This window comes from Rhamphochromis longiceps, linkage group LG10 (genome assembly GCF_057381845.1).
Source record: "Rhamphochromis longiceps isolate RC_006_pf linkage group LG10, R_longiceps_female_GT1.1, whole genome shotgun sequence".
Taxonomy (NCBI): domain Eukaryota; kingdom Metazoa; phylum Chordata; class Actinopteri; order Cichliformes; family Cichlidae; genus Rhamphochromis; species Rhamphochromis longiceps.
Window position 1 is genome coordinate 3,132,030 of NC_140566.1, and position 25,823 is coordinate 3,157,852.

The 25,823-nt window shown below is 42.6% G+C and overlaps 1 protein-coding gene across 1 annotated transcript in view; it reads left to right on the forward strand.

The window, feature by feature from the left end:
- The window catches only part of uvrag (UV radiation resistance associated gene), a 98,035-nt gene extending 77,515 nt beyond the window's left edge, over positions 1-20,520 (forward strand). The window contains exons 14-15 of the mRNA XM_085419857.1: positions 8,072-8,163; positions 18,142-20,520. Coding sequence (XP_085275983.1) covers positions 8,072-8,163; positions 18,142-18,994 — 945 coding nt within the window. The 3' untranslated portion in view covers positions 18,995-20,520. The remainder of the gene's footprint in view (positions 1-8,071; positions 8,164-18,141) is intronic.
- Positions 20,521-25,823: the final 5,303 nt, after the last annotated feature.

The window sequence follows — 25,823 nt, forward strand, 5'->3', positions numbered from 1 at the left end:
GCTTTCGGAGAAAATACCGGAAGACAACAGGTGACCACAACAAGAAGCATGGCCAACAGGGGAACAAACGCCGTCACTGCGGTGCAAGTCTCGGACGACAGTACACCTAAAGCTGGGCAGACACTGTGCGATTTTTTTCAGTCACGTTATTCAGCTCCTGCTCAAACTGCACGATTGACTCGCAGGGGTTAGAAGTTCATAGGTCACGATGTACTCTCACACTGTACCGCCCGATGCTCTGATGCGACCTGAGTGCTCACACTGTGCCGCTGTTGTGGCAAAGTAGTTACCCCCGCCATAAAATGAAGGTTATAACAGAAAATCTGTCGCTCGCTCTCTGTCTCTCACTCACACAGACACACCACCACCATCAACTTTGCTAAATTGCTAATGAAAAACATGATCAGGCAGCTGTGATTAAGCAGCATGTAAATCCAACTATTTTCACGGTTGTTGTGGTCGTGATAATTTTGTGAGGCCACATCGAAAAGGCTCGGATGAGCTTTCCAAAGTTCTACAAGTTGTGCCTCCATCGCTTGTGTCCAGATCACACGCTGCACTGCCGTGCTGCTCCGTCTTTTTCACCGACGTTTACGTGTTTGCGCGCGAGCAGCTGCGGTGACACCCTCACGAGCGATTGATGATCGGGAGCTGGTCGTGAGGTGTTAATCACTTCTCGTTACCCCACGTATACTACACGACGCACGATGAAGGCCAAAATCGGTCCGACCACTCAAAAATCGGCTCAAAATGGGCCTAAAACCGCACAGTGTAAGCCCAGCATTAGAGCAGCAATGTTTGTTCCCCTCAGAGAAAGGGAAGAATGGGAAAAGGAAAACACCTGGCTGGAAAAAGTTAATATGGGCATGTGCAGTGAATATCAGCGCTATGTGGCCAGAAGTGTGATAATATAATTTATTTTGTGTAATAAACAACTGCAAGGATAGATGATTACAACAAATAGATGACTAATACATAAAAGTAATACATAGGTGAATAATGATGATGAGTTATGATGCGTAATCATGGGAACAAGCGGGTTTACAAACAGGAGCAGCTGATTAGCATTAGAAAAGCTGAAATAATACCTCAACTGAAGCCAATTGTACTAAATGCACTAAATAGAATAGAATAGAATTCAACTTTATTGTCATTGCACATGCACAGGTACAGGGCAACGAAATGCAGTTTGCATCCATCCAGAAGTGCTTTAGTGATATAGATATATTACAATATATATTAGCAATAATATAGACATGTGAGTATATTACAGAAATGGGTCTATTATGGTATGTTATAATGTACACGGTATGAAGTATGTTGTGAATATTCTATAACTATAAGTATGTACAGGCTGTAGTGAGTACAAGCTATGTACAGGCTATGAACAGGATATAAATATGAAAAACTATACAGAATATGAAATAAATAACTTTACAGAATCTGAGATATACAGCTATACAGAAATGGGAACTATGCAAGTTGTAAACAGTTGTAGGATTAAAGATTATCGAATGTACAGAAAGATTATTACAGAGCTATACAGTAGTGCAGTTAAGATAAGTGAGGGTGTAGATAGTTTCTACAGAGGCTATATAAAGTGCTAGTGGTTGTGAGTGGTGGTTCAGTCCATGTTATTATTGTGTTTGAGGGTACAGTTGTCCATTGTGGGTGTGTGTATGTTCAGTCCATGAGTTTAACGTGGGTCAGATGTCAGGAGGCAGAGTTCAGGAGTCTGACAGCTGTGGGGAAGAAGCTGTTCCGGTACCTGGTGGTCTTAGTCCGGAGGCTCCTGTAGCGCCTCCCAGAGGGCAGGAGGGTGAAGAGTCCATGTGATGGGTGACTGGGGTCTTTGATGATTTTCCCAGCCCTTTTCAGACACCGCTTCCTGTAGATGTCTTTTATGGCAGGAAGTGGTGCTCCGGCGATGCGCTGGGCAGTTTTCACGACCCTCTGCAACGCCTTCCGGTCCGAGGCAGAGCAGTTCCCGTACCAGACTGTTATACAGTTGGTCAGGATGCTCTCGATGGTGCAACGATAGAAGTTCACCAGGATGTCTGAGGACAGGTGGTTCTTCCTCAAAGTCCTCAAGAAGAAGAGGCGCTGGTGAGCCTTCTTGACCAGCTTGGCACTGTTACAAGAATATTTTTCTTTCTATTGTTTTCTATTATTTTAAGTTAAGCAGGACAGAGTTCTTTTAAAGAAAGATTTACTTATATTCTCAAAAGTTAAGCATGACAGGCTTCTGTTTAAGAAAGAGACCTGTTTTATTGTGTTAATGTTGTCATTTTGAGCTAAAAATAAATAGCTAAATGATCATTTGTTTCACATGTGTTGATATCACAAAGAATAGAATATGCATCTACTTAAATCAACTTCAAGTCAAATGGTTAAAAAAATAATTTCACACACAAAAAAAGAGCTAGAAAATTCACCACACTGGGAAGGGTGAAGACAACTGGGTCGCCCGGTCCTGGCCACGAGGTGTCCCTTATTTATTTTTCAGGGAGTTGGCAACCCTACGTAGCACATCATTATATACCAGCTAGCCCAACTTCAGCAACCCTACAAACGTCACTGCTGTTTATTTTTCTGTCTTCATTTATGTTGGAAGTGATAGCAGAGCTGTACGTTTGAATTCTTTCAGAAATCTCTCAGTCAGAACATGCTATATCATGTTTAGGTGGAAGCTAGCGAGCTAACTTCCTGCTAACTTCTAACTCCGTTAGATGTAATACATTCTGTTTTCATGGATGCCTGGATGTTAAACTTAATTGTTACACCTGGTAAAGCAGCAACGCTGATCATTTTATTAAAAATTAAAGAATTTAGACAGTTTGTAACCAGGGGCGGAGCGTGGGGGTGGCTTACTGGGCTTAAGCCCGGGTTGTTTTGTCAGAAGCCCGGGGTATTTTGGAGTGTAATTTTTTCATAGTTAGATGCCTGGCTGACAACTGTATAAAACAAAAAGTACACACAATATTCGAAGCACATAGTGCACACTGTGGGAATTTACGACTGTGCGTGAATCCCCCCCTGATATTGGTATGATCCAAGCTCAGGCACTAAGCGACTGAGCGAGGGGGCGGGGGGGAGCTGCTGCCCGTGAGTGCGCTGTTGGAGAGACGGAGCCAGCCATACTAAGGAGAGCTTAAGTTTGAGCAGGTACCAAAGCAAATCATTCGTACCGTACAAATAATGTAAATATGACGGTGCATCACGAAAGATTGATATCAAACTGATCACTTGACCAATATTACGTTACTCGCTCTTCAAGTGAATCAACAAATGGCGAAATGAAAAGCCGAACAAATGCTATTTTTTAGAGAGTCTTAGCTTACGTGTGTTTATTTCATATTTTCAGTTCTTACCCTCCCCGACTAATTCGGTTTCAGTTATGCACTGAAATATAAGAATGGACATTAGAGGGTTCTTTCAAAGAAAAAACTCAGGTAAATGTTATTTTATATATTATGCTTTGTATGTTGTTCAGTATATTTCTATGCAAAACAAGAGGGATTTCAGTACACAGCAGGATATTCACATTTGTAACCAGATATTTACACTTTATGGAGAAAACATAAAACATTTTTACTGTACAACATCAATTTAGAGTAAATTTTTGTTTTAGATAAATATTGAAATATATTTTGAATTAGTTAAATGTCAGAATAAAGAGAGAGAGAGATCTATTTTTATCACTTTCATCAAATTTAGGAGTACATGTACACTAAGTTTATTGTTAATTAATAAGAAAACTCCAGACGATTCCATTCTGAGCTGAAGAAGCTTCTGATAGGTTAGTAGAGTCCATGTGAGTAAATTGGTGGCACAGCTGTGGATGCATATAAGGCAAAACACAGAGCCTGTTTCTTTGACATGGGAAAATCCAGAGATGTCAACCAAAACACCAGGAACAGAACTGTGGAGCTCCATAAGTGTGGCTCAATTTGAATACAATTTGGTGCCATTTGCAATTAAAAAACACAGACAGTTTCTCTCTTTACTCTTAAAGTTAACAAATATATTTTTATATTTATCAATCTAAAAAAATAAACATTTAGTCTGATTTGATGTTACAATTAAAAAAGTGTTTGTGTTTTGATCTGAAGAGTTTGTAAATATCTGGTTTCAACTGTATATTTGATGATTGTCAGCACAAAGAGGGAGAGAGAGGAGCAGAGATTGAGATGGAGAATGAGGACAGAACAGAGATGAACAAGAGCAGGTGAGACACACATGTTAGTCAAATGGTTGCTTACTAAAAGTATCACTGTATCATAGGTACTCATGTATCTCGTACCTAGTGTTTCTTTTTAGGTTTGCTATTTTTCAAATTCTATATTTATTAAGTTCTGCAGGCTTGTTTGCACAACAAGGCTAAATAATTATATAAACTTTTCTCAATCTAAATATTGTACTTTGGTAGAATTAAATAAATAAGTGTAGTGCAGGTCTATGATGATTTTTAGTGCTACTATCATCTAGTTCTGATTGTGATTATGTCTTGGTTAAGTCCTCAGTAATCCTGCTTTTGAACTGTTGTAGTCCTGTTTTAATTCTGGATCAGTTCTGGGTCTGGTTGAATTGGGGTTTAGTCCCTGTGTCTTGTACAGCCCCGACTTCGTTCTGTCTTGCTGCTCAATTAAAAAACTAGTTTAAGGTGTCCTGCATGTGTGATATATATATTTCCCTATATGAAGTCATTCTTTTTTGAACAAAACTCAAAACAGAGCCTATTAATCTTTCAGTCATTTCTACACCCCCCCCCCCCCCCCCCCCCTCAAAAAAAAAAAAAAAAAAATCCCACATGCATACTACCCTTTAGGGCTAAGCCCCGGGTGTTTCAAATGCCTGGCTCCTCCTCTGTTTGTAACTCTGTGATGCTGCAGTGTTCGCTTGACTTGGGACCTGAAACAGACGGAGTTTAGGACCCAGATTCCTCTGCGAGGCTCCTGACTACGGTAGCTGTAATGCTCCAACAATCCATCAAGCGGTGCGGCTTCGTAGCTTAGCAAAGTCGTACTAAAACATTTTTGACAGAGTTTTGAGCACCATGTAGCACAGAAAATCGGTTTGAGGTCAGTAAGCACGACCAGAATTCATACATGAGGCGCACTGATGATTTTTGAGAAAATTAAAGGATTTTTAGTGCAGAAAATACACTCTTTAATTGTGCTTTGTAACCACAATCACTTCGCACACTTCATTTAAGAGAGCCCCACAAAAGCACCGGATTGTGAAACCTAAATGTTAGGTGTGGCTACTGTGCCACTACAACAAAATTTACCACAAGAAAAAAAAAAAAGCTTGTATGGATGTGTCTGAAGGCCTGCTGACGACTAGGGTTGCCAACCGTCCCTTAAAATACGGAATCGTCCCGTATTTAGAAACAAAAGTACACGTCCCGTATTGAGCTAATAAGGGACGCACTTTGTCCCGTAATACAGTGAGAATCAAAAGTAGTCTATAACTTTTAATGGAATTAACGCTTTGTTGGAAAGCATAATTCCCAGCCCCTCTCCTGCTTTGTGACCAATGAGCTGACAGCACACTTATGACAATTCGAGTATGACAATTCAGATTACCGCTCATCTCATTGGTCGAGGAAAGGTCGCTTACGGAGAAAATACCGGAAGACAACAGATGACCACAACAAGAAGCATGGCCAACAGGGGAACAAACGCCGTCACTGCGGTGCAAGTCTCGGACGACAGTACACCTAAAGCTGGGCAGACACTGTGCGATTTTTTCAGTCACGTTATTCAGCTCCTGCTCAAACTGCACGATTGACTCGCAGGGGTTAGAAGTTGGTAGGTCACGATGCAGGTCTCACACTATACCGCCCGATGCTCTGATGCGACCTGAGTACTCACACTGTGCGTCCATAAAATGAAGGTTATAACAGAAAATCTGTCGCTCGCTCTCTGTCTCTCACTCACACAGACACACCACCACCATCAACTTTGCTAAATTGCTAATGAAAAACATTGATCAGGCAGCTGTGACTGAGCAGCAGAGTAAATCCAACTATTTTCACGGTTGTTGTGGTCGTGATAATTTTGTGAGGCCACATCGAAAAGGCTCGGATGAGCTTTCCAAAGTTCTACAAGTTGTGCCTCCATCGCTTGTGTCCAGATCACACGCTGCACTGCCGTGCTGCTCCGTCTTTTTCACCGACGTTTACGTGTTTGCGCGCGAGCAGTGTGAGCGGCTCACGAGCGATTGATGATCGGGAGCTGGTCGTGAGGTGTTAATCACTTCTCGTTACCCCACGTATACTACACGACGCACGATGAAGGCCAAAATCGGTCCGACCACTCAAAAAGGGCCTAAAACCGCACAGTGTGAGCCCAGCGTTAGAGCAGCAATGTTTGTTCCCCTCAGAGAAAGGGAAGAATGGGAAAAGGAAAACACCTGGCTGGAAAAAGTTAATATGGGCATGTGCAGTGAATATCAGCGCTATGTGGCCAGAAGTGTGATAATATAATTTATTTTGTGTAATAAACGACTGCAAGGATAGATGATTACAACAAATAGATGACTAATACATAAAAGTAATACATAGATGAATAATGATGATGAGTTATGATGCGTAATCATGGGAACAAGCGGGTTTACAAACAGGAGCAGCTGATTAGCTTTAGAAAAGCTGAAATAATACCTCAACTGAAGCCAATTGTACTAAATGCACTAAATGTGCACTGTTACAAGAATGTTTTTCTTTCTATTGTTTTCTATTATTTTAAGTTAAGCAGGACAGAGTTCTTTTAAAGAAAGATTTACTTATATTCTCAAAAGTTAAGCATGACAGGCTTCTGTTTAAGAAGGAGACCTGTTTTATGTGTTAATGTTGTCATTTTGAGCTAAAAATAAATGGCTAAATGATCATTTGTTTCACATGTGTTCATATCACAAAGAATACACATCTACTTAAATCAAATTCAAGTCAAAGGGTTAAAAAAATAATTTCACACACAAAAAAAGAGCTAGAAAATTCACCACACTGGGAAGGGTGAAGACAACTGGGTCGCCCGGCCCTGGCCACGAGGTGTCCCTTATTTATTTTTCAGGGAGTTGGCAACCCTACTGACGACCTTGAAAACATCTCTCTTCTTCAGGTAAATCTAATCTTTGACCTCAGAGGCCTCAACATTTATTTCTCCTTAATTCCTTTTTCAGTTAGGCCGCTTATCCATTAAGTGCTCGTATATCAACGAGCTGCATCTGAGTGCATCCTGAGTGAGTGGACTGCCATAGTCATGTGCGCTTCATCTCTTCACCACAGAAGTGTTTAAAAAAGAAATTTGAGTGGTTGCTGTGGCACCCAAGTGGAAACAAAACAGATGTAAGCCGATGTAGGCAGTGTGTATGTGATAGAGGGGCCTCTGAGATATAAGCTAGACGTGTGGCATGATGCTCCTCTGCTGTTCAGTGATATAGGTTAAATAAACTCCCCGGGACAACTGATGGCTTGCTGTGACATCACTCAACTGTTGGAGGAGACACGAGTGCTGGAGGTTCAAAGTGGCCTTGAAACTTTTTCTTTTTTTTCTTTTTTTTTTTAAATGTAAGATTTGATTGTATCATCATGAAATAAAGTGCTGTGGCTAAAAGGAGGGGACTGTTCAAGGCCAAATATAGAAGTCAGAGAGAGAGAGATCATGGGAGAATGTAATGGGCTTTCTAATGTCCTGTCTTTGCCCCATTTCATCCAGATGTTTCAGTAACGTGTTTGCTGTTTCTTGCCACCCGCATCTCATCTCCTGTCTTTCCACACACTTTACATATTAGCGCACATGCCTGTTATCAGGGAAGACTGCCCACTCTGTGTCCAGATGAATAATAGTCTGAAGGGGAGAATAGTACTGTGTCATGGCGAAAGAATGCAGACTTCTTCTGTAGGTAATATTTCTATCTCCTATAAACATGGAGACTGTGCACATGTGTCAGAGTTAAATGCAACGGTGCCGGCCCACCATACGCTACGTGTAAGGTTACGTGTGGCTCAGTACAACGTGGTAGGTTGTCAGGAGTTAATGACACAGCATGTGGCTCCCTTGTCTTGCAGCTGAGATATCAACATGGACTGACCACCCCAGACCTGCAGCAGACACTACCCAACCTGAAGAACTTCCTGGAACATGGGCTGATGGTGCGATGGTAAGAATGACGCAGACACTTTCTACAGTGGGTTCTAAAGATGATTCAGAAATCTGCTCTGTGTTTGCAAGAGACACATGCAGCTTCACATGCAAGCTGTGATTAGCTAGATTCAAAGTATAGGCCATGCTCCAAGTTAATAGTTTGTAAAGTTTACTAAGCAGGGCAAATGGACATGGACAGTCTCAAACACGCCAACTTTGGAGTCGACATTTTTGCTGGAGATCTGCTAACAACGCACACATTTCTAAACACACAAGCTGCCAATTTACATAAGTAATGACCAGCACGTTTTTCAAAAGCTGAACTATTAGAAAAAGGACAAAGTCTTCAGTCTGACACTTTTCAACACTCACTTACAAACACTTTTGTCCCTGTTAGTGATTTTAACCATGAAATGGGCCAAAGTAGGCTAATAGCACTGCTGCCAAAACAAACAGACTACTTTTGAATTAGTCAGCTACTCAGCAATAGTGCCATTCATGTTTTGTATCTTAAACCAGCGTCCTCAACCCCCGGGCCATGGACCGGTATCGCTCCGCGAGTCGTTTGGCACTGGGCCGCAAGAGTTGACGCTCGGGTGTGACATTTATGGTTTTCAGGGTTTTTATCGTTAACTTAATTTCCCTGGCTCTTTTCCCGCATGTTATGAATAAATCGTCTTTTTTTTTTTTTTTTTGGTACCGGTTTTATTTTGTTGTATTTATCCGCGACACCTTACAGGCCGGTCCGTGGCACAAAAATGGTTGGGGGCCGCTGCCTTAAACAACAGATTAATACAGAATATACAGCGCAGTAGTCGGGTCATTAGTAGGAAATGAAAATAAAGATCTGATGCAGCCATTCGTTGCGTTTGTCACATAGACTGTTATTTACAAAAGACTTTGAAAGTGCTGCTAAAAGAATACTTTGTTTTAAGTTATGATGATGTAACGTCCCTGCACATCATCATTCCCCTACATCTAAAAAAAGGAGTGGGTAATGAGTTTTACAGCAGCTACTTTGTCCACTGGAATGCTTAGATCTCTGCTCCAGTCTTATGGCCTGTGAGTAACCCTTTACTAAAACCTGAGAGTTGGTCTCCATCAGACTTCAGCTCCACTTCCCTATAAAAGAAAAAGCTGTCTTTGATCTCCTCTCCCAGGGTCAGCAAAGGGGAAAATGTGTATTACACACATTAATTGAATAATCTTTTGTTTTGAAAGGAAAGACGCCATGAAAAGCTCGAGCTCTCAACTCTGTCCCACTCCCAAAAAATCTTCACGGGAAGTGGAAGAGCCCAAAGACAGATGAGATGAAAGCGTGGGTCTGCTAACCCTGGAGCTGTGTGTGCGCGAGCGCATGGGAGGTTTTAAAGAAAGTGGAAGTCTTCTGCAGCGGTTTTCCACAGCCACGCTCTTGTGTGACAACGAGACCACAGTGACAGAGAGGAGTTGCTCTGTACTGACTCAGAAGCCATCAGCTGAGTGAAAGAAACTGCCGTTCCCATCATTTTGAGCAGCACTGAGCCACAAACACATGTTACAGATTTATCTGTCATTAGCACTGTCAGAAGATATAGAGCTTCAGCTATGTTGCCACAGCGATTAGACGGTTCGGCATTTGGAGAAAATGCGTACGAACTAGATTGATGTTCACTTTCGTTTCTGTAGAGTAAATATGAAGCAGCCAGCAGCTGATTAGTTTATTTTAGCACAAAGACTGGAAGCGCACTCTGTCTGCCTACAGGCACCTCTGAAGACTAATAATTGATGGCGTGCCACAACACTAAGTCGTCTTTAAACCTCTCGTACATATTGAGCAAAACTATTTTAGTTACGTTTTGATATTTTGCCATTTAGCTACTCAGTACAGCAGAGTACAACAGGAAATTGTAACCAATATTAGACATAAATATGTACATATTTAAATGAAACCTACAATGGTATGCTGTCCATGTTTATGTTCTGGGACTCAACTCCACTGGATTTATGTTGGTGTGGGTTCCCAGCCTTACAGGTCATGGTTTTCTACGAGTTTCAGAGACGAGTTTGATGCTGTTTCATCCGAGAAGCTTCTTCAGTTCAAAGACCAAATCAGAAACTCAGACATTTACACTGATCCAGATGAAACCATAGAGCCCTTTGTTGTGGTCTCACTCTTCACTTGCAGTCCCAAAACTGAGACAGTGGAGACGGTCAGAAAATGACTACAGCAAGACAGCGCCTTAGAAAACAGAATTGGCTTTACCCCCATCACTGTCAGACCTCTGCCTTACAAATATTTTAAATATTCAGTTTCAATTTTTCAATTCAATTTTATTTACACAACGCCAAATCACAACAACAGTCGCCTCAAGGAGCTTTATATTGTAAGGTAGACCCTACAATAATACATACAGAGAAAAACCCAACAATCATATGACCCCCTATGAGCAAGCACTTTGGCGACAGTGGGAAGGAAAAACTCCCTTTTAACAGGAAGAAACCTCCAGTAGAACCAGGCTCAGGGAGGGGCGGGGCCATCTGCTGTGATTGGTTGGGATGAGAGAAGGAAGACAGGATAAAGACATGCAGTGGAAATACAATAAAGGTTTCTACAGACAAAAACATGGATGTGCCACGGGCTCCCCAGTGTCACCCACTGTGGCAAACCTTGTGGAAGTGGAAAGTGAGGCTCTTTGCTCTTTTGAAGGGACAGTACCTAACCACTGGTACAAATACGTTGATGACAAATCAAAACCCAAGAAATAGAATCCGTCACTGTTCACATCAACTCAGTAAATAGAAACATAAAATTCACCATACAAAGAATAATAGTTTGCCATTTCTGCACTGTGCTGTGTACACTGAGGAGAATGGAAACCTCAATGCTGAAGTTTATCGGAAGCCCACACACGCAGACCAGTATCGACTCTTTGACTCCCACCACCCTCCGGAACACAAACTTGGAGTAATCAGGACTCTGCATCACCGGGCAGAAAACGTCCCCTCTGAGGCAGAAGGGAAAGAAAAGGAACGCATGTAAAGAAAGCTCTTTAAACATGTGGTTGTCCCAACTGGGCTTTCATCCAATCAGCAGAGATGCACAGTAAAGAAGGTCAGACACCAGCTAGGGTGAGCAGAATGGACAGATCCACATTGGGTCAGTCTTTCGAGGATGCCAATGTTCACATTTTGGACAGAGAAACCAAATAAAAGAAGTCGATTCTGTTCGTCTAACGTAGTGTTTGTGTTTGCATAGTTGAAGCTAGCACCGCTGGTGAACAGCGGGCTGTGAGGTCAGTTTAATGGTCAGAAACTGTCTCACAGTGGTGTCCCCTGAAACCTCTGCTGATAATGACCACACCCGTTTTCACACACTGCCTTATATGATGAGGAACATGATCAATAGTGGGTCAGGGACCCTCTTAAGGAGCAACTCCCATCAGGGCTTAAATACCTCGGACTCTCCACCGAGCTCTTAGAACTGAAGAAGCTTCTCAGATGGGAGCTGAAACGTCTGAAACCTGAAGAAGTCCACTTTAAGCTCCTTAGATTTCCATCTTTTTAGTTTATTAGTTTCTACTTTTTAGTTTCTTTCTTTGGATTTTCTGCCTCTGCTCTGACTTTCACAAATAGAAACCAGTCCCTGTGAGCACCACAGCCTCCTCTTCTAATTGTGGAATGAATAAAAACAAATTGTAGGCCTCCCAAAAAAATCGTTCCTAAAACTAGATTCCTTCTTTAATCGTTCCATTAGGTGTTCCACCTAAATTGAGCGCCCCTGGCTAAATAAATGGTTGCTTCTGTAACCTACTGTTACCCAAACCTGCAGTAAGTCACAGGAAAAATGAAAATCTTAAAACAGCAAAAAGCAGCTTAGTAACAAAGTGTAGTCATAAGACAAACGTTCCAGTATTTCACTGATGTAATGTTACTTGTATAACTTCTATAAATGGAACATTCCGTCTTTTTTGGATTCGCCCAGATGAAAGTCCGGCCTGACACAGGGCTCTGATGAAAGAATCCTCTGTAAAGTGGTGTGAATGAACAAATCTGTCAACTTCTGACTGCTGCTTGAAAAAAGAAACTATCCACCTTTATTGCTCCTTGATCGTAATGTGCGTACATGTATGTTTTCAACATTTTATTTGTTCATTTGTGTTACTTAATAAGTTGACCCACACATTTTGTCATAAAAGTACAGCTTTGTTGGACGCACTGTTGCTTTCTGTCCGTGTCAGTTCCGGTTCTTCTTCCTGCCGGGTTTAAAAAGGCTGAATTCAGAAGGAATGCCTGGAGCTGGGACTCGGCTTATGAAATATGGATGTTTTTAAGAGGCTACGTGACAGCTGCAGGTAATTTTGCTATATAGCCCGTGAGAGGCAGGCTAATCAGCTGCCTATCCTCCTCTTTGCCACCTTTTTCTTCCTTCCACACATCCAAACAAGAATGATGTGGTGAAGGCTATGACAGAGGGAACTGTTTCCAGAACAGATTTGGAAACATTTGCCTCCTACATATAGAAATAATTCATACCCACACCACGGGTGCATAGTGGGTTCATCTTGGATATTTTATACAGACCGAATGGAAAAGCAGAAAGAATGCGTGTAAGAATCGAAAAGAGCGTATGTCATTTTTATACAGTGGGCTTCGTGATGCTCATCTGGGAAACTGCTGATCATATCTTAATAGATTTCCAAACAGTTCTCTCTCAGAAACACATCATAACATGTCAGAGTATATACAATGCAGCCCTGGTGAAAAATGAGCAGTATAGTTTTTTCTCCTCTAATCTCGCTGAAGGATGGGAAACAGTGGGGGAAATGGTGAATCTATTATCGAGAGGCATATAGAGACAGCACCAGAAACCAGTTCTTTGTAAACTACGCAGTCTGTCGACATCAAAGCAAACACGTTCAACATGGTCCCATTTGCCGCTCCACATCCGCTGAGGGCCTGGCAGAAGTTCACAGGGTCCTAATCCCACTCCGGTGCCTGGAAGCAGGGCTACGTACACGTGTGTGGGGGGAGCAAGGTGTGGCAGGGCGCCTAGCCATGCACATTCAACGCCACAGCTGGTGGATGTGAATCTTCCCCAAACCCCACAGTGACTGAAGTTAGCAAAAGCATTTGTGTTGCATGAAGTACACCGAGGGTTGTAATATTTAGACAGCTGCGCTCCTGTCAGTGCAAAAAAAAAAAGGAAGAGAAATTCTTGAGTTATACACCTAAAATAAGCATTTGTAAGGGACGTTAAGCTTGACAGGTTCTCTGTGGAATTGCTGTATTTTTGATCATTTCCTTTTTCGTGTTCTCCAAGCGTCCATTCCTCCTTATTTGGGAATACATTTTCTCTTTCTCACCTTTTTTTAAAAGTTGTGATACCTTTTTGTTTTGGTTTTTTAATATCTTACATTCTGACAATATGTAAGATAAATATAAATACCCCTCCGCACACCGCGTGGTCGTCTGTGGCCCAGACACCTGAGTTTGACAGCCACTGACCCAACCCAGGCTTTCTATGCATCATAAGTGGGGTTTGTATACTGCTCGTCATAAATAGTAGAGAGTACTGATGTTTTGAGGGGACTGGATCACAGGAAGACGATAGCAACATGCATACTGCATACGCAGTATATCAGTGTTGCAGATTTTGTCTTTGTAATTTCTGTAGCACATCAGCACCATTGAGTAGTGCGAGGATGTTCTCAGCTTTTGTTCCACATGCTGTGCTGTGGTCAGTCTGTCTTCAAAGGCCAGACAGTCAATAAGAGCCACTCTAATAAAGCAAAAAGAAAACTTGGCTTCCTCCATACCACGTATCAGGTTTTTAGTCATGTTTACTTTAGGGAAATCCCTGTGAAACGACTAAACCACATCAAACGCACAAGTCTTATCTGCTGTTGTTAGCTTTGGCCCAAAACCTGTGACGCCATAGCAGCATTTGGATATGATCGGGGGCGTGTTGTGAAGCCTGTCAGGGGATTAGACAGTAAGAAGGCTTGACTCACCAAATTCCTGAATCGCCTTGAAATGTGCCAGGTTTGACAACAGCAGTGGAAAGGAAGAGAGAAGGCAAAACGCTTAAGAGGGAAGGCAGCTATTTCTGGCTTGGCAAGTCAAGTTTTCGGCTTGATGATTTAGACAGAGGCCTGTTCGTAGCCTTTATAATGTGTAGTTTGTTTGAGGATGGGGCCCAGTGAGACTTAAATGTCTCCTGTAGGTGAGCAGCTTGTGCTAACTGTGGAGCTGCACAGCATACATTAGGGAGCAACAGGTCTTCTTCCAGTCAGCGTGAAATGTCAAGCTCCTCGTATGAGTCCAAGCTGCACAGAAAGTTTGAGACCTCAAGCCTATTACAGCATCTCATCTTCATAAGTGGTGTACACGTGGAGGCCAGTACTCTATATATACATACTATATATGTATATTGTGTCAAAAAAGAGGAAAAGATGGTGTCATTGGTGTTTATACTGTATGTAAAACAATAAGTTTGTATATATGTTCCAGCAATGCATTCAGTTGGCAGGTTGCTGTGATCCTTCACGTGCTGCAGACTGCAGAGAATACTGTAAACAATGGAGTCAGAGCTGCATTATGTAATGACAGCACTTCTAAGTTACCACCAGCATCATCTTCACTATTATTGGAAAAAGCCCAAAAAAGTATGTGATCTGAAATATGTTTATACAGAGGTAAAGGAGCTCCGAGGCGTGGAAGAATATCTGTGCGTCACCCGCGGTTAGTAACTCATCTGACGTTCTCTTACAAAACTGTTGAATTTCAGGTTAACTGTGGTTCTGATATTTTTATATAGTAACTCCAAATGGAAGTGCCATAAAGCAGAGCTTTGGTTTACTGCACTGCAGGCAGTTTACTTCTTACCTGAGTACATCTTCATATACTACAGACCTAGAGGTCAGTGTCTACTAACCAAACAGACAATAACACCCCATTCCTGGAAAAAAACCCACTCATAATAAGCTCTGGATCTATTTAACAACACATAATTGTCCTGTGCTGCTTACTATAAGCACTTGGCATTATTTAAATACGACCACTTTAAGTTCCGGCTTTTCCAGACAGCTTTAGGAAGTGTTTTCATGGCATGATTAATCGACACATTCTCACATATGGTCATACACATTTAACCTAATTGCCAGTATTAAATAGCACGAAATAGCTGTAACAGTTAAAATGTTTTACGAAAAAGAGAAATGTATTCCTGCTCGTAGGTTCTCTTGGCTGGTTTCCTCCCCGACACACCCAGTCTCCTCTGTTGCTAATACTCTGCCGCACAATTTGACACAAGTAATGACAGTAATAGGAGCCTAACCTTGAAACTGAGTGGAACAAAGTAACACGGTCCAAATACAAAACTCCTCATTCTGTAAAAGACTGTATGGTGACCGTGTGATTCTATGCCAGTGTCAATAATGCATTGTTCTCTGGCATAGATGAAATCGGAGCAGGCAGGTTAAATGGTGAGCCAGCTGGAGGGAGGAGTGGAAGAAAATAAGCGATACCAATTAAAGTCAGAGGCTTCTAATCAGCCGCTGCCGAACAGACATCAATCGGTCAAACTAGAAAACATAGTAATCGTTTACTAGCTTGTTATAAATGATGCGCGGAAATCTTCCGATTTTTACTCAGTCTTCTTCAGTTTCCAAATGTGCATTACAATTCAGTCTGAACAACATTTTCCAATTACTTAAATGGAAAATGACTTCTCACGGCATCTGTCTTTATGCGTTTCCACTGGTTCAGGTTTTGAATCTTTTTTTGAACTGGCTTCCAAGGAGGCCATGATGGTTCCATTTGGAAAGTTACAGATAAGTGTTTGAGATGGCAAATCATTCAGCTTCTCGCTCTGCTCCTTCTTCTTATTGATCTTTCCAGAAAATTAGGTGGTAAAGAGCACATTGTTTCCAATTTGCCCAAATACGCTTTGCCTCAGGACCGACCATGTGCCTGTTGGAGGAGAGCAGTTGTAGCAGATGATGTGTTTTGGTTGACCTGTACTGCCAAGTAAAGCAGAGCTGGATAACGTCATTACCTCTTCCCTTTATTGTTTTTTAAACCTGGCCTTGTTTGACGATCCAACGTGTACATCTCCGCGTAAGCCTCCAATTAGCTTAAATGTGAGCCATGAGGGACAGTATCTCCAGGTTGTTACAATAAGCAGTTTCATACTGGAGCTTCAGACTGTGAATGTTTCTCATTTACTGCATCACAGGCACTTTGAAGTTTGACACGTTTCTCTTAAGACTAGACGAGCTTCTCCACTCTGCTTAGCGAGGTGTCCTGCCCGTGAACCCTGTCAGGACCACCCTGGCAGGGTGCCTGAGAGGGTCAGACCCAAGGTCCTTTTCACAAGCTGTCATGGGTTTGGTGGTGAAACTGTCCATCAGACTTTTGGGTAACGCACGTGTCAGCCAGTGCTGTCATTACTGATGTCAAATGTTACAAAGAAGACTTCCTCGGTGAGTGTCAGCAACAGGAAGGACGTCTGTTACGACTGCATGTCTGACTGATCAGAGATTTACCCTCGATTCACAGGAAGGTCCTGCTTCAGCTTTAACCCCGGCTGTTCTGCACCAGAACGGTCATTTTTAGCAGAGTATACGTGGCCTTGGCTATCGGAAGAAGCGGCGAGGCGCCTGTTTAAATAGATTTATGGCTCCAGTTCATGGGCGGGGCGATCCGAAGACTGTTATCTGCGATGGAAGAAAATGTCTGACATACTTGGGTCGGCGCCTGCTGCTTTTCCCAGCAAGCAGAAGTTGAATGTATAGTGCTCGCACAGACTGCACAAATGTTTTCTGAATGGTGTGAGGGGAAGTGACCTACAAAGAGCTGCAGCTGCTGCTCTCCTGGACCAGGGGAAAGACTTCTTAGGATACTTTCTTCTGTTGGCTGCAGAATTGATCTTTGATCTGTTGCAAATACGAACAATATGTTATAACAGATTTTAACAAACTGTGTCAGTGTAAAACAGTCTTTTGACGTTGAAAAATACTGTTTGTTATCAAAGAGGAGCAATGATAAAAGTTCAGCACTGAAAGTTGTGGTGTCATTTGATTCTTCCATAACGCTATGCTTTACTTGTGGCGTTAGATTGCTCACTTCATCATCAGGTCCGCTCTGCTCTGGGAGATTGCACTGGCCGTTGTTGAATTGACCTGGCTGCATATATGTTAACAAAATTGTGTGTTGTTAGTTGATGGCCTGCAGACGCTTTCATTGACAATATCACATTTATGCAACAGCCTCTTCACTCTAAAATACCCCACTTACTATAAATGTGGCCAGAGGTTTACAGCACATACAGTCACGGTCATTCTTTTTCCAACAGACTCTGCTTGTAAAAATAGGCTGCAATTTTTTAACGAGGTCAGGCCCTTCCACAAGCTTAATGTTGGCCTCATTCACTTATCTGAAGGTGACAGTTTCTTCCAGAGCATAGAAAAGTGGAGACGCATCCAATTAACATGTACTTGCAGTTATTTGATCTAATGATCTTGGAATCAGCAGTTGTTTAGAAAAAGAGACCTTTTCAACTTGTGCAAGTCATTCATTCTTCTTAGATCTCCTGATATTGGTCCATCCACGTGCTGTCAAACAAATGCCTTTGATGCTTGCTGGCAAAGAGAAACTGCAAATCAATCATGTTCACTAAAAACAGGTTGAGAGGTCTTGGTATTGGTTAAATTAGCTTTGGTTAAATGTTTGAACCTTCAGCACAAGTGCTAAAAAGATTTAAGTGTGTGTGAGTGTAGGCCTGTGTACTTTTGACCGTGTGGATCAGAGAAAATGAATCCAAACTCAAGCAGTTGTTGTCATTAAAGGTGTACAGTGTACAATTATTCAGACCAATGATGAGTGCATGTAAACCTCTGAGCACAGCTCTATATTTCATCTTAAACATGGTGCCGTTATATAGAGAGGCACTTTGTTATTGTAGCTTTTTAAATGTCTTTGCTTATTCGATATCTCTCTTTTCTCCTTACAGTGACCGACATCATGTCTCCAGCTCCATCCCAGTGCCCGCCAAGTCTCAGCTCGGTGTGTCTGCAGCTTCCGAGCTGGCCTATCCCTGCCACACCAGCTCCCCAGACCGAGGCTTGAGGAACAGAGCGAGTTCAGAGGCTGAAGCAGAGCTTAAATACAAGCCAGCAACCCCTCCACCCAGCTACAATACAGCCATCAGTGAGGGAAAGTCCCAGGTTGGCCTGGGACCGCCTTCGCCGTCACCATCACCCACACACCTGTCATCCTCCCTTGATCCAAGCAAGGCCCCACTTGACCTCTCCACGAATACGGAAACCATTGTGGAGGAAGAGCAGAAGGAAGAGAAGCAGGAGGCTAGAGGCACAGCGGTGGAGGCAGGAGGACGTGAAACTGCTGAAGGAGAGAGCGAACGGCATAAAGAGAACAAGAGTGATGAGATGGAGGAGAACCCGTCCAGCAGCTCAATGATACCAAACTCTTCTGCAGTGCAGGACACTGATGAAGAAACGATGCCCGCTGCCCAGCACCCAGGTGCCATGAATGGCTCTTTAGTATTAGAACAGGCGCCCATCAGCCTGATCCCAGAGCTGCGCTGCTCAGTGGAACAAGCTGAGGAGATCATGGGCACAGAGGCCACTGGTTTAGGTCTGGGGATGGGGTTGGGATTAGCAGATGAAGCCCGGCTGGATGACTACCGTTGCATCCCCGTAGACCATGCCGTAGCTGTGGAGTGTGACGAACAAGTGCTGGGAGAGCTGGACATGGCTGGCTTCGAGGAGTTTTCCAGGCGAATCTATGCACTGAATGAGAACATGTCCAGTTTTCGTCGGCCACGCAAGAACTCTGAGAAGTAAGGCTGAGGACCCGAGGAGAGACGAAGGCAGGAAACTTGCACAGATGCTTTTGGAAAAAATGCGAGGCAGGGCATGCGAGACGTGGAGGACGTGTGGCGCTCGCTCCTTAACCATAGCATAAAAACATCGTAGGAGCTCCTCTGGAAAAACAACCAATTTGCACTTATTGTAAACATTTCCATAATAAAGATTTAAATAAGAAGCAGTTGAAAGTGCAAGTACTGGGACAAGCACTGCTCTTACTGTTCATGCAAACTTTAATATATTTTACAAACAGATTGAAAGCAGTTTTAAGACCTTTTAGATTCACAGAAGGATTTAGCCTCAGCTTAAGTAATCCCCCCTCTGTTGTTCCAGTAAACGGGACCATTACAGTAAAATGACGCTCAGTCTTGACCTTGCCTCCTTTTAGATCCACAGCCAGAGTGCAGCTCAGTACCTCCACAGCTCCCTCCTGATCACTCTGCTAGTCTTTTGAATTAGTGCGGTTTTTCCTTTTGAGAGTCGGATGTCCCAGTAATTCCACCTTTGACTGTACAAGCAAATGTTAAAATGCTTCCCGAGCCTTCATTCAGGGTGTATGACAGTGGGCAGTTGGAAGTAAGTGTGTGAGTGTGCACACACCACACATCAGCATGTCATCATAGTCACACAATCACAGTTGGAGTAATCCCACCAGTGACCCCAAGGACACAGCAGTATTCTGCTACCACAGAGCGAGGTGGGAGCTGGAACCCGTAGCCCAGTCAGAGACTCGTTAACTGTGACACGCTGCATCTCCTCGGCTTCGACAGGCTGACCCACTCGTCCTTCTCCTCACGGGCTCGAGTTTCTCCTTCAGGTCTCAAATGAGGATCTTAAGAGTGGCAGGTCGAAGCTTTCAGATCTTGGCAGGGATACGGTGTCTTTTTTTCCTCAGCTTTTACCTTTTAAGTTTATCGTCCCCCATCGGCATAAATTTAACGACATGTCCGCTGATTCTTACATTCAGTAGACCAAAACCTGTCACTGCGTGTCCGTCGTCTGTTGGAGTGTCACTCAGGCTCTCTTCTAACTGTCAACGAGTGTCTCAATCCCACCGTCTGTGATTTAGCGTCTCCCTGCTCCCAACGCTTTCTTGCACTGGTATTCAGTTTTTGCATTATTTATGTCTCAGCAACTGTGTGTGTGAAGAAATCAATATTTAGTTTGAATTCACTCATGAATGTTGTCAAATGTAGTAGACTGATGTCATAACCAGTATCCGGGTCCAGACTTGGACAGCTGCTTTGCACCGCTGGCCTTGATGAAGATGGACTTTCCACTGGCGGCGCACGTCGTGTTCCCGATGCAGTACCGTGTTTGCTGATTGTTGGGATTTATTGTATTTAAAACTAAAAGGTGAAGCATATTAAATCATTTCTATAACCATACAGTTCATTAAGTGATCATGTACATATACTTTTGTATGGAGATTTTTGGGGGCGTTATTAAAGACTTGCGGTCCAATGGCATGGGTGTATGTATCCCATTTAAGAGTCGTCTGTTTGCATTTGTTTGGAATGTTTCCTATCAAAAGTAGAAACACCAGTAATTCTGTCTCAAGCATCTCATTCACACACAGAAGCATTCACACTTCAATGGAAGTGTTTGGGGAAACTGGAGCCACCAACTTTCCAGTTGCACAACTGCCCTGAGCTAGCATGGGAATGCTAAGAGATTCCAAAGATTGTCCATCCATTCAAAATCCCCATGAAGCGATTTGTAATAATCCCTTTGCAGCTGACACCGGACACTAGTGGGCAACAACTGACTGACACCATCTTGGTTTTCCTCGTCCACATCTAAGCACCGAAACTGAGTTTTTGAACGTTTTCCCCTGGAGGTGTTTTTCTCTGCTTTCAGTGACCTCAAACACAGTTCACATGTAGACAAAAGGCCAACATGCACAGCCAAAGCTGTTTACCAAAATACCCGTGTAGGTGCTGACAGTATAATTATTTACCATACCAGCATGTAGAGGTCAGTGGGTTTCCTTCACTCCCACTGCTAGTTGCTTCAGCGTGACAGTAAATTTAAAGGTCTCCACACACGGAGCTCCATGGCCAAAAAATCAACAGAAATTCCCAAATTTTCCAGATGTGACTTTGTTGTGTAATGTACACACAGACCAAGCTTCTTGAGATTTACCAAGAAAACTGCAAAAAAGGGTTTTTTGTATCACAACCACTTTTGTCCATATTTCAGGATGTCGGGGGACAGTTTGAGCTCTTATTAGCAGAGTTGGAGGCAGAGAAATCATTTCAGGGGCGGCTGAGCCAGAGCAGCGTCTGGCTGTGTGTCTCAGGTAAAATAGGATTATTTTACTGTTTGTATGTTCAGTGCTGGTGCGCTTTGTGAGCAACAAGTGGGCTGGCTCATTAGCATGCCAAAAATCCAAAAAGTAAATGCCATAAATTTGTTCCGTGTAATTATTTGGTGGGAAATGCATTAAGACTGGGCGAGTAACAGAAAACATTTCTACTGCATGAGTTAATATAATAAAAGCCTCAAGTCTCCACCTGCCCGCTTCCATAGATATTCCAATCTGTGTTGATGCATCACTGCTACGTCCTGTGCGGATGCCTCGCAACACCGTAGACTGCCAACATTGAAACTATCATTACTATAACTTTGAGAGACTATTATTTGTCCTTTCGTATCACACTCATCAGACCTGAGGTCGGACAAGAATCCTGGGAGCTACGATCAAATGTTTATTTCAATACAAGTCAACCTGACTTATCTTTACCAGCAGGGAGGCAAATCCCTCCCTAGGTGGGCTTTTCCCAAAATTACTGTGGAATCTTCATGCAGTTATTTACACGTTTCGCTGCAGACATGGTGAACTGACCGGCCAGTTTGGCTCTGCAACAGTAAAAGTATTCATTATCAGTAAGCAGCCTAATAATGTGGAGGTTGGGCCTCTTTAATACATCGCATTATGTAGCATGTTGATATGTTTATGGTTAGGACAACACTGCTTCATAATGTAATGACAGGGAAATGAGTTCTTCCTCCTTTAACATGCAAAAGCACATTAACCTGGCGGGTATGGCCTTTTAATCTTTTGCACTTGTCTAGAAAACATCCCACGTGAAATATTTCACATATGGCTGCGTGCCATTTTATCACCTGGTGCTTCTGACTGGTTCTTTAGCTGCACTTTGTATTCCTCGTTAGTTAGTTATTAATTAGTTATTAATATATTGCTTTCAGGGCCATGGATCATTATTTAAACCTTGTTTTACTCTTGCAGACATCTCAGACGAGCAGCTCATTCTCAAATGGAATTCAACTTGTTTTTCCTTTTAAATTTGAACTACGTCTGCATGGTGATACATGATGACACCACAAAGAAAATGTGATTTTTCAATGATTCACTCGACAAACTTGTATCTATAGATGTAATGTTCTTCTGTGCAAAAGTACACCCATGGCATCAGTAGCTAGTATCGCCACTTTTAGCAGGAGTAATTCCTGGGGTGTACTCTGCCTTTCCCCCCTTTCTTTGCTCTGAACAAAAAATGTTTTTTGTAGGTCAAATTTCTGCAAATTATTTCTGATTCTTCTTTTTGCATGAAAGCGTCTGCTCCTGAGCTGATCTTGTGTGACCAGTCCTACATGCACAACTCATTGAGAGATTTTTTTCCATTCCATGCCAAACTACAGGCATCCATAGCCTTAACAGCAAAACACAGTTTGTCAGTCATTTTCCAATTGGCCGTGTATTTGAATACATTTAAGTGTATACACACACACACACACACGGTTGTGCAATGCAGTCAGTGCTTGACGTAAGCCCTTTTGTAATGAAGTAAACCCTTCTGCTTTCCTTTACCTCATTATGCACTTAACTGAGTAAAGTGCAGCCTGTGTGGTGGTATTACCACATCATTTTTGTCCCTGCTTCAGGTAATGTATCAATTTGTTCACATTAAGAGCCAGAAAACAGCAACTTAAAGGCTTTGAAGCAAACTGAGTGCCTTTAATTCACATCTCCCGTAGTTCTTTGAAGCAGATCAATATATTTTCACTTATTACTCATGGAAATTGCTCCTCTTTCAGAATCACCGGCTGGATTGTTCATAGTTGTTGCCGTGTCCTCTCTGTTTGCAGCTTTACATAAACCAGTTTCCTTTTTCTCAGTCCTTTAAGCTTCTTGTGGCCCTATGCAGGCTGTTGGCTCCACAGGTGTCAGCAGGCCTCAACACTTCTGGTAATGACACTTCATTGAGGCCGAGACGGGACATTTGTGCCACTATGGAAGGCAGATCTGCAGTGTGCGTGTGCGTGCCTGTGCACAGGTGCATGGGTTTTAGTTTTGAGAGTTTGCAGGTTATTATTGTAGTTTAAAGTTTATGAGAAAAATGAACCGAGGCGCTGAGCATGAGAGTAAGCAGGCTTCGTTCCTCGCTCGCAAGGATGTCCGGATATTTTTGGGCCGAGTGCTCAGCTGAACTACACGGTCTGCTGTGCTGTTCATCTTCACAGGCACCTCACAAAATACACATCAGCCAAACCAGCACTGCTGGTTGTCTAAGCCCCTGTCTCTGGGCTTTGTGTGTGTGTGTGTGTGTGTGTGTGTGTGTGTGTCCGTCCACAGCAGTGTCCTCATTAACTCAGATCATCGATTTAAACAGTCTGGTTAAATTGTCCTGTCTGTCAAATCCTCATGGCCATGCTGTGACTGAGAAGAATCCATCTTAGCAAATATCATGAGCAGGATAAACAGAGCGCACAGGAAGGAGAATAGCTGCAATAAATCAGCAGCTCATTTATACAGCAGCCATATCTTCCGACACACAGTCCCAGGTCAAAGTCATTCACCCTCCCTTTGTCAGTCCTAGGTCTCACTGATACTCTGTATCATTGTCATGACCTGTTTCCCATCACACAGTAGGCTCCGTGTCATTAATCCTGACACACTACACCTCAGACATGATGAGATTTTTCTATATTCGTTTATGGAAAGCTGTGGAAAAGGTCGCACATTATGTGGATCAATCCTCTCCTGAGAAGCTAAAAGTTTACATTTCTCAGTTAAATTGTTTATTTTTAAGCAGCGATTCCTCTGAAGAGAAGTTAAATCTACAAGGAATAGTTCAAAATGAAACCATCGTTCATAAGTCATAAATCACACCTTTTTTTAGCTTCATACACTCAGCTGTGCTCGGCCTAGCTGTGGATGATTAATGTTAGCGAGTGTTAGCAAACCTTGTTATGTGACGGGTGTTGATTCAGGTGACCAACACAAACCAGCCTCACAGCACCAAGGTAACTGCTTTCCTACGGCCTTTATAACAATATAAAACATCCTTCTGTCACCTGATGGTTTGGTGAACTTTGCTTAAAACAACGTCAACATACTTTTACTCACATTTTTACGATGTTATTTTAGCATTTTCACATCCAAAAGCTTTAGAGTCTGAAATTTTGGTTGAACAGGGGTGTCAGGCTTAGCTTTACTGAGGTCCACGTTGGAAAACAGGTGATTAAAAAAGTTAAACTAAATAACAACAGCAGTTGCCTCAAGGTGCTTTATATTGTGAACCAAAGGCACTACAATAATACAGAAAAAACTCCCAAAATCAGACAACCTCCTAGTGATGAGCACTTTGTGACAGTGGGGAAAAACTCTTTTAACACTCGAGCCAAACCAACTTTATGTATAAAGTGCTTTAAAAACAGCAAGTGCTGAGAAAGTGCTTAACATAACATAAAAATAAAGTAAAATAACAAGAGGACCCTCCCTGAACCGGAGGGTCAGCCATCTGCTATGACTGCAGTTAATTGTTGTTGATGCATGTCTCTTAATTTTTAGCAGCCTGCATGCGACAGAAATTAAAACAAAAAAGAAAAGAAAGAGAAAATAAGATGCAGCTCACCTGGAACAAACAATCAAACAATAGTTTTGTGAAAAACTAAGAAGTCAAACACGACACAGCAAAACATTCAATTCAGTTTATTTATACAGCTCAAAATCACAACAACAGTCGCCTCAAGGTGCTTTATATTGTAAGGTCGACCCTATTATAGCACATACAGAGAAAAACCCAACAATCATATGACCCCCTATGAGCACGCACTTTGGCGACAGTGGGAAGGAAAAACTCCCTTTTAACAGGAAGAAACCTCCAGCAGAACCAGGCTCAGGGAGGGGCGGGGCCATCTGCTGTGATTGGTTGGGATGAGAGAAGGAAGACAGGATAAAGACATGCTGTGGAAGAGAGACAGAGGTTAATAACAGATATGATTCAGTGCAGAGAGGTCTGTTAATACATAGGGAGTGAAGAAGAAACACCCAGTGCATCATGGGAATCCCCCAGCAGCCTACACCTTTTGCAGCATAACTAAGGGAGGATTCATGACTCCACGGTTCCTCACAGAGTTACTGGAGGCCAAGATAAGAGTAAGAATCTGGTTAGATACCATATTTCTAAGATTTTCATGGCAGAGTACAATAACATCAGTTTGATCTGAATTCTGTTCTTTGACAACAGAAACTGTCTCATTGTAAATGGATACACAGTCTCCTCTTCACACCCTGTAAATACTGAAGCATCTCTTTGTGTTTCAGTCTCTGGTAAGTAGCCTGGAGATGCAGTGGAGCTGTGTGATATGTGCACAAGGGGTATACTGCTATGCAGACTATGTACAGTATTCAGTGTTGGCTGTATTACTGAAGAGCCTGCATCCAAAGTCTTTAACTCTGAGGTTAACATTTGCACAAAGACATTTCATTGGTTAGTGAGCTGAGACCTCATACAGCGACTGTAACTCTTTAGCTGGCCGAGAGTCACAATATAGC